The following is a 10,132-nucleotide window of genomic DNA, read 5'->3' as shown; positions in this document are numbered from 1 at the left end:
CCATTTATTTCATTATTTTAATCTGACAAAACTAAATTACAGCTTCCCTTTGCCCACCCGCAGCTCTGGTCTGACACCAGAAGGCAGCTGCAGTCGGGGTGTTGGTGCACACCCTGGCATCCGCCTCATGAAGAGGAATCGCTGACATCTTGCAGACTGCGTGCCTTTCACAGGGCTGATGATATTTGTCTGCACCAGGCAACTAGGCCCAGCAGGCAGTCCTTTCAGCCACGCACACACTGTTATTAACAGTCCCGGCTGTCATCCTTCGCTGATCTTCAGCACACTCACAAGCTGTCTTACGCCTGATCGGGTCCAACTGGCCTCCTGAACAACCAGTTCAGCACCTGTAAAGTCTGTTTTGGAGTCCACAGATTTTTTTTCCTTCTCATCGAGACCTGAGTTCATTCAGCTGTTCCAAAATACAAGATGTGGTGGTTCAACAGGAAGACGGAGATTTAAAGTGTAAAGTTACGAGCTGTGAAATCAGCTACCAAATGCACATTTCCACCCAGGGAATATTTTATATTCTGATGCCTGATGGTCACAAGAGAATTCCAGTGCAGGTAGATATGTGTTGCACATCGGGGAGAATAGTTTTTACTAGCTGTTTCTGTGGCTGAATGTTTGGTATGAGTCTCTGAATTAACTCCACAGTGCTCGGATTCCTTTCAGTGCACTTTTTCTAGTTATACTGAAAGTAAAAAAAAGAAGTCCTTCTGTTCAACCTTTCTCTGTGACTGATCTAATGGGTTTGTGGTAGTGGTTAATACTGCATGGGAGGCTCAGCTGCTGTTCATAACAACAGCACACAGGATTAAAGCTTGTTCTGTGGCACAAGATCCCTGATGACCAGTCTGTAAATCAGCTCTTGTTCTTTCACTTTCATCCCGCCACGATTAGCAGAGCTCACAGGAGGGGGGACGAGCGCTTAGTGGCAGCCACAGGCTCTGACCACCATGTTGCGGTACTTCTTGAGGATGACGTTGGAGCTGTCATCAAAGTAGAGCACTGAGATGCCGTGGAGCTGAGTGGGGGCACAGCAGGGCTTGGGCACCGTCTCCGGGTTGATAAAGTGCACCTGTGGTTAGAAGAAGCATAAATCAACCCTCACAGAAAGTGCAGCAGGTTTTAAAGAAAGTGGCTGTCATCAGGGCCTGTCAGGGATTTACCAGAGTTTGCACAATAGCGTGATTGGTGGCATTCATGTAGGAGTTGAGAGGGAAGGCACATTCTCCCTCGCAGTAGTACGCTGCATAGCCCTCTGGTGCTATGATCCAGTCCTGACCAGAGTAAAACCACAGGCAGATGTCAGCCAATAGTCACTTTTGGAAATAAAATAATATCAAAATGAGATCAAGTGAAGGTTCTGAATTGTACCTGCCATCCCAAATCTCTGAAACTGACATACAGCTCATGCTTCTTACATCCCTCTTTAGAGATGCCGAGGTTATCTGAAATAGACAACATGCAAGTTTGAGTGCACACTAGCATTGAAGGCCAGTTGGTTTGTCATGAAAACTGAGTCTATGGGGGTGAGATCTGGAGGGTTCAGGTACCTGTTGCAGCCTCCACTGCCTTCAGTGCATCTTGGACAGTCCTCTGGGGTTTGGAGCGGTTAGCCTGGCGCCCCTTGTGGCCGTGGGCAGAGCGGACGCTGCGGAAGCGCACCTCATTGGCTCTGAAGAAGGCAACCATGAAGGGCTGCTTTTCCTGAGATCCACTGCCCGTCACCAGCCCCGCCAGTCGGGGGTTCCTCCTCTGGCCTACAGAGGGAGCCGGGGGAACAAAACTAATGAGAGTCTCAACAAACCGGTGAAGATCACAACAACACACATCTAATACTCTACTGAACAATAATTTCTACATGCTAATATGACCACAAGAACCACAATCAGAACTTGAACTTTGTGAGAACCCTCTATGCACATTCACTAAATATGTGGTGGTCCTTTTAACCACAGTATTGAAAGAGCACTAAATCAAGACTGTATTCTTGATCCCTCGCCATGTTAGCTCATGGCAGTTACTGACCGCGGCTGTCCTCCAGGACCAGGTGCAGGCCGAGGTTCTGCTCAGGGTTGTCCAGCCAGAGGTTGCTGGTGGCGGTCAGGTCAAAGGCCAGCCAGCCCTCCTCTGCAGCCCACACTTCTCGCTGCTCCAGCAGCACAAGCTCCACTTCCCTGAGGAGAGGACCGGATGTCACTGAATTCAATCAGTTCAAGGCTAAGAGCGCCGAGTTCCAAAACACAGGTATTCAGTGGAGTATCTTTGCTTGGCTGCAGACTGTTCCTTGGATGCAACATCAAAGAAGTTCAACAGTTGCTACTTGAAAATATGTTTCCACAAAATGAAAACACAAGTTTGACTAAATGCTACGGTGATGAATTATCCACTGTGATTTGTTGCCCATCTTTTGTTTTTAAGTTACTGCAAACTGATTCTCATTCCTGACATAAATGAAAACCAACAGCTGTCTGGAGTGTATGAAAACAGTCTAAAAGCATGTGGTATGCTTTGGAAAATGGTTGGCTGTCATGCAAATGACATAAAATGAGTATTTAATGGGCTAAAAAATGCAACGCTACATGTGTGGTCCAGTAATAGCAATAGTGCAATTAAAAAGTAGTAGGACACCAGAGCACTGGATTTGATACGAAACAATGACCTTGAGGTTAAAGTGCTTATTTTCAGTCTTGTGTTTGAAGGTGTTTACATCCAGGAATCATAACCCCTTTTTCTGCATATTCCCCCAATGCAGCTGGAAAATAATGCATTAAAGGCAAACAAGAGGATTTCTGGCCAGTGGAATGTTGCTGATTAGCCAAGTCAGACACCTGACCTCAGTCCAACTGAGAGCGTGTTTCATTTGCTGAAGACCAGACGAAAGGCAAATAATCAGCAAAATAATTCATACGCCTGTGGTGTTGGCATTTGTGGCTGCACAGCAACCAAAGACAAAACACGATAACTTTAGTTAACTTTGTGCTAATTTGTCCAATAACATTGTGTCATCAAACACTGTTGAACTTTTTTTCCATTGTTCATCAGATGTGGATATAAACAACTTCAAATTAAAGCTGAGACACAACTATTTAATCTCATGGCCGCTGTTTGTGCTGGAGAAGAGAAAATACGTGACTGGCCAAACCCCTTCTGACTGCACTGTAAACACGCTGAATCTGGATAAATAAATGTGACAATCAGAACAGCAAGGAAATCGATACAGCAGAAATTCAGAGTGCTCCAAATAGTACAAAAAAGTGCAAACAGCTGATGGACAGATGTATTGTAAATATTAAAGATTCCTACAATAAGTGATCCTAAATCATTTTAATGCAAGATTAAAGAGGATTTTTTTTGCAGCTTCATCCTCAAAACAACATGTAGGAACCTGAAAATGCACCGTAAGTCCCCTGAATCATGTATCCACCAATGACGAATAGCCATTATCAAAGGAGCATTTTCCTAACACCCCAGAAGAAAACTCCTATATTGATACATGACGTCTTAAGGGCAGATTCCCAAACAATAGCTTTGTTTACAGACTGAATTTCAGACCCTCGGGCAGGCGTCTGCCTTTAGTGCCGCCGCCTGCCCGTCTGTGAATGACAATGGTGTTGCTCTTAACACCATTGTGAGCCCCCCTGTCACAGATGAAAGGCTTAAATCTGCTGCCTGCACACGATTCCTCCTGCTCACTTACGTGTGCCTTGCAGGCAGAGTCAAGCGGGGTAATGAGGCAGACGGATTTCATAATGTGGGTGGCAGAACTTTGATTTGTGAGGAAGAAGGGAAGTGTGCGGGGCCTAATTATCCCATTTCAGATGGGGTTTGAAACAGCGCAAGCGTAACACAGTAGCTGGCAGACTGAGAGACAAAACCGAGCTACAGACGGACAGACACATGGAGGACTAACCACCTGTGTGTGAGCGTGCTGTGACGCCTGACGGGTTCAGAGTGTTATTTGTGGTTGGAGCTGCGTGTTATAAATGCAGGTCTCCAGGGGACGGTCCTGCTCTGACTGTGTGCGAGTAAACTGGCTCTGGAGAGAACCGCTGTGTTTCTGTAATTGACACTAACGTCTGTGTAAACAGCGCCGGTGCTGACACTACCGTCGGCAGAAATAACCTGTGGGGAAATGTAGACAGGCACGACCAAAGCAGACAGATCCCTGCGCACGTACAGCAGCCTAACAACCGGTTTTCACCCAGAAACACACAGCAGCATGAGGCGGGTGTTTGAACTCCACCACACTGCTCGTACTGTGTCCCGATCACAATCACATGCAGCGATGAAACCAATTACTATGAAGACTTGGACGATCATTTGACAAATGTTTTGAATTTAAAAAAGAACAAATTCTGGCCATGCCGATAGGTTCGGTTTTCGTTGAGCCGAGTTTTGAAATGTCTGGCTGTGATGCTCGTGGTAGTGAAAAACTACATTTAAAATAAGAACAGCGCAGCGGCACATCTCAGGAACTAGTTTCTGCTGAAGAATCAGCCTCTGTGAAAACTGGCCGACTTGTTTTTTGTGGGTTATCTGGAGTAACAGGGACACTGACTGTGAAAAGTCACACTGCTGTTAAATCTTAATGATGAATCTGAGTGACTGCACGGGTGGTGGCAGAAATCAGACACATATCACAAAACTTGGGCAAATTAAACCAGAGATGGCTGGATTTGTAATCTGAGTACACTGATCCCTACATGCCAAAACATTACTGAGGAGATCGAGCTGATACAAATGACGCAGCACAAAGCAAATCAGGGGAAAGCAGCAGCAAAGGCAGCAAAGAATCTGTAAAATGTGCAGGAGCTGGACAAAAAAACACCCGTACCTGTTTGAAGACTCCTGCAGGACCTGGTAGACACCGACTCTGAATGTCTCGTTTTCATAGCGCTCCTGGATGAAATCTTTATAAATCCTAAACTCTGCTGCTGTGACCAACTCACCCTCTGGAATACGGGAAAGGTCAAATCGAAATTCTCTTCTGTGTTGCTGGTACAGAAGATCCTGGTCCTGATCAACTATTAGGAAGGCACAAAGAGAGAAGAGGAGAGAGGGGACAAGGTGTAAATCTTTGATTTGATTGATGCTTTATCATGATCCACCAGATTATAACACTGCTATGACAAAAAGTTTATGGTTGTCTGCATCCACTGACACACACACACACACACAGTGAAATAATACTGTACTTCTGACCCTCAAAGGGAAAGTTTGTACATCTGAGGAAAAGGCAAACGCTGTGAGTACAGTCAGATGGTAAACCAGTCGGTGGCTGCGTATCTGTCGCTGAATCAAACGTTCCTCTGATGTGTGTCACTCTGCCCACATCTCAGAAGCACTGTGTCAGAAATAGGAAAAAATCCTGCTTGCATGGGAGAGGTGATTGATCTAAACATCACTTAAGACAAGCCTGCTATACGTGCCAATGTGGGGGAGAAAAAACACACTCGGGGCTCAGTTTGGCTCCCTGTTTAAATTGCACACATGTGCTGACCACAAGAAAAGGCCTGTTAAGGCACTGCCCGGAAAACCACAGCAGCCAATGTGCTTTTATAAACACACGCACATAAAGAATAGAGAGACACACAAATTCGTGTGACTTAACTACCAGCGTCTGTACCACCCACACCTCCCTGATCATTCTGCCGTGTATCACCGTGCAGTGATTTCATTCAGATTGGAGAGGATGATGTAAAGCAGCGGTAGCTGATGGCACCGCGGGGTTTCCAAGCAGCCCGGAGCCGGCTGAAGCTGTGCAGCACTCACACTTTCCACGGGAACGGTGGTCAGAAAGACCCCGAAGCTTCCTGAGGCTTTCCAGTGTCGTGTTTTTACAGCATTAGCCAATGTGTTTGTCCTTGGAAAGAGCGATGGAGGCCTCTGGTGAAGGTGTGCAGAGCGGAGCAGCGATTAGCCGCCTTAAACACATCCTGCCCACTGGCATACACCATGACATCATCATGACATCACCCTGCCTTCCCCTCTGATGGTCCACTATTGTTTCAGCGCACAGACAAGCATACACACACCCCGCACACCGAGACTGGAAGCAGAACATTTCTCTTCACAAACGAGCACACACACACACACACACGCACGCACACACACACACACACACACACACACTGACTCAAAAAGTCTTCTAAAAACATTTGCAACGACACAAAAACACACACAAGCTGTTCGTCGTTAAGAGCGGTGCATTCTGAACCCTGCTAGTCATTTGTTTGACTGCGATTAAATGCTGGAAGGGAACGGGGGGTGTTTTTATGAAAGCAATAATTGCTTGTAAGGACTTGGTGTGTTTACGTTAGGGACCATTAGCTGCAGAGATCAGACCTCAGATATGCAAACTTCCCTCTGGGAGGCATTTCAACACTTCAGATCACTCCTCACACTGCAGGGCCACACAGCCACAGAGCTATCATTAACCTATAGCAATTTTATAGTAAGTGTTTTTTTTTTAATCAGCATGGGTGGTTTAAAGACGTCTCACAATGTCTGCACAAAAACAAAATGCAAAAAAGGATGAAAATATGACCTTTATGAATAACAATCATAACCGTCTGTCGCTCTTGGTTTCTTCCTTTATTTCCGTGTTCAAGTTTTTTTTTTTAAAGGGGGTCTTCCAATGCTCCAATGAGAGAAAACTGTGCTTTGTGATGGTAAATCAAATTGACCTGACTTGACATTCTACGAATGAGCCAAGTTCAGACTTCAAGTTTCAACTGACTGACACTTTCTTCCCTCTCATATCCACGAAGCTCTGCACGTTTCCTTGCAGATTATCCTAACCACCAAAAAGACTTTTTGCTGAACAAATGTTGTGCCTCTGCACTAATCTGCTTCAGTATGTAGCACCGCGTCTGCTTGTTGATGACAAAGTGAGCTGTAAATCTACAGAGCTAGTCTTCACATGGGCTTAAAGAAGTGCATCGTCAGGGGATGCCACCATTACAATTCAGGCTGCAGACGGAAAAGAATGGAATTCTTTTGCATGTGAGTGTATAAATAATGAGAAGGTTAATGAGATTTTCCAGTGGGGCAAATAAATTCTTCATATGATCTCCTTATGCTTCCTACAGATCGGCTTAGCAGGACAAACACATTTCTTCCCGCTCAATCTCACAAACACAATACATTTTCTGTTCTTCAGCAGCACGGCCATTCCTCCAACTGTAAGCAGAACATTTTGCACTCTTTCTTTTCTAATGAAAGCCAGCAGCATTTCTGGTCATTAAGCCTTTCCCCATGCTCTGCAGGTGTGTTGTGGTCCCACACTGAACGCATGTGTTCGCCTATCCAGGCGAAGGTTTCGGCGGCAGTAAACAAGCCGGCTGACATGACGAGTAGCAGAACAGAGAACAGCAGAACAGATAAGACTGAGAGTTAAATCAGGCTTTTCACTACATTCAATCTACTTCTTCATCAACAAATGCACAATAGAAACTATTAATGTGCAGCGCAGCAGCGGCGGCAGCAGCAGCAGCAGCAGCAGCAGCCTTGTGCAATGTTGCATGACAATGAGACGAAGGCTTCCTGCTGGAGATTCTGAAGTACGACCTGTGGTTTGGCGCTCTAAAACAAGTAAACATATGCAGCCGTGTACGTGTATCAGCATGTGTGTGTGTGTGGACTTTCCAAAATGATTACACAAGCTCTCAAGCACAAATGAGTACATGAGGTTGATTTATCTAAAATAATACCATGATACTATTCTAGGCCCCATCCACCTGCAGGATATGCTGGGTGTACTGGGAGACGGGGCTGGGCAGCTCTACAGCAGCTCTCCCTCACACTGGAAGCTGTGGTCTTTGGAAGGGAAATACCATGAGCCAGTTTGGTCTTGAAGCGATCATCCTGGGACCACCAAGACAGAGTCAACTAAAGCACAATGTGAGAGCGCCAGAAAAAAACTCTGCCAATCATCAGCACGGGAGGCCGTGGTGGGCCCGAGAGGGAAATGACACACGCTCACTGTGTCCTTCTTTTTTCCACCCTCCTTTCTCTTCATAATCAAACTCTTCGCGTGCGGAACCACATAAATCTGCTTTGAGTTTTCAGAAACGGTCTCATTAGCTAAAGACTGTCAGTTAAAAGTTCACGACTGAGGACATAAAACATTATGTTTCAGGGGTTTTTTTTACAGTCTCCAAATGTTTTGTATTAAATACACGTTTCTGGGCTGATCGAAAAATAACTCCAAATGGCTCTTCGTTAAAAGTTCAATCTCATGCAAACAGACAAGAAGGTTTCTTTGAGAGGAACAACCTTCGTCTCTTCGCGCTGACCCATAAGCCCCGCGGCCGCAGAGGGGCATAAAGGAGACATGGGTTGGTTTTGGATGTAACCGCATCCGGATAAGAGCCACAGGCACCGTGCCGTCTGCTGTTTCACCATAGTGATATCAGAGCTGCCCAAGGATCTCCAAGGGAAACAAAGGCAGGATTTACCTTTTATAAATTCAATAATGTCCGAGTGAGCCCCAACTCCCACCTGTGACCCCTGTGATTCCAAACAAACACACAAACAGCCTCATAAATGCAGGAATGCACTGCACACACAGACACACACACTCAAGCACCTGCACTAACAGAGATTACTGCAGCAACAGCATGTTTAGATGCAGTTTGTATCTCGATCTAAGTCAGCTTGTCTCTCACTCCCTCTGGGTTTAGCAATGCCCCGTTCAATTCCTAGTCATGTGAAACAAAGCCACGCTAAAGCCTCTCCCCCGCAGCTTTGAAGGGATTCTGGGGTAATCGGATACAGGCATGTTGTCATAACATTTACAGCTCGGAATGCATAATGCTGGATTTCAAGTGAAGAAATTGACCCGTAAGCCACAATGTCAGACGCTGGCTTTCACATACACACACTTAATGCACTCCTGTGCCTTGATTCTTCAGTTTATTCCATCAGACAACAGAGATGACACTGAACAACATAATACCATTTACTCCCTGATTTGGACATTTTGCAAAGAATACTCATATAACAAAAAATGGCCAGTTTTTAATTATTTCTTGAATGATAACATAATCACAGTAAAGTCTGTAGTGATATTTAGCGGATACTGGTGATGTAAGAGTAGCAGATCTTGGAGAACTTCAGTCTTCATGTATTGACAATCACAGACACAATATATGTCCTTACATAGGAGTTATAGTAGCCGATAATATCATGAGATCAAATGTTATAATGCTATTAAGCCACTATAGTGTGCCTAACACAGCTGAGGAGCATTATAACTCACTATCAATATAAAGGCGGGTTGTAAACTTACCGAGATTGACAAAGCTCATCACCGTGTCTGCGTCGTCTAGGAAGCGGCTGTCCTGTGGGGTCACCACGGGGGACAGCTGGTTCGGTAACACTGGCTTGTAGTGAGAGTGTCCGGGCGGCTCCGGGTCTGTGGAGATGGTGTTGTACAGGTCCAGCATGAACATTGGGGCGGCGTTGTGCTTGGTGTGGAAGTGCGGCCGAGGACGGTGCGGCAGCCCCAGGATGGAGAGGATCTCCCGCTGCATCTCCCTGCGCTCCTGGCTCCGCAGCCGCCGCTGGATGAAGCTGGAGCGCACCTCGTTGTCCACGGAGAAGTTGGAGAAAGCGACCTGCGTGGCCAGCGCGCAGTAACCCCACGACAGGAGCATCATTATCGTCGCCCTGGCGCTCGTCATCATTTTACGCAAACGTTACGCGCGGCTCTAACAAGTCAAAAGACACACAAAGAGCTCTCCCACCGGTAACACACTATCCCCTCTCAGCTCGCAGTGTCATGCACTCATCAGCTGTGGTTGCGCGTCGTCTTGGTGTGATACGGCCGCGCGCTCCTCTTCATGGCAACTTGGGAATGGATTGTATTGAGGCGCTGTGTCAGGGGAGGGGTTCAGAGTGGGATCAACCAAGTCTGGAAAGATTGGGAAAGTGTGCGGGGCTGAGTCAATGACAAGTACTCTTATCATGAGTGCACCTTTTTTATCATGGTAATAAGATAGGTTGGGTGTGGACTCTTCAAACCTAAGTGCCTCATCCTTGCGCCCTTTGTTTGGACATGGTTGTCTGGCCACTGATGAAAGTGGACTCTAACAGCAAATATCTGATTAGCACATGTTGA

At 46.1% G+C, this 10,132-nt stretch overlaps 1 protein-coding gene across 1 annotated transcript; it reads right to left on the bottom strand.

Moving 5' to 3' along the window:
* Nucleotides 1–52: 52 nt before the first annotated feature.
* Nucleotides 53–9,748, bottom strand: LOC121615765 (bone morphogenetic protein 7-like). Its single transcript, XM_041950177.1, has 7 exons — nucleotides 9,302–9,748; nucleotides 4,844–5,033; nucleotides 2,035–2,183; nucleotides 1,560–1,766; nucleotides 1,381–1,454; nucleotides 1,173–1,283; nucleotides 53–1,081 (listed from the first exon to the last, which is right to left on the bottom strand). Exons 1-7 carry the CDS (start codon nucleotides 9,696–9,698, stop codon nucleotides 932–934), a joined length of 1,278 nt encoding a protein of 425 aa, XP_041806111.1. The 5' UTR covers nucleotides 9,699–9,748; the 3' UTR covers nucleotides 53–931.
* Between the last annotated feature and the right edge of the window lie 384 nt (nucleotides 9,749–10,132).

This window comes from Chelmon rostratus, chromosome 2 (genome assembly GCF_017976325.1).
Source record: "Chelmon rostratus isolate fCheRos1 chromosome 2, fCheRos1.pri, whole genome shotgun sequence".
NCBI lineage: Eukaryota > Metazoa > Chordata > Actinopteri > Chaetodontiformes > Chaetodontidae > Chelmon > Chelmon rostratus.
Note: the sequence above shows the minus strand (reverse complement) of the source record. Positions and strands in the feature narration are given on the sequence as shown.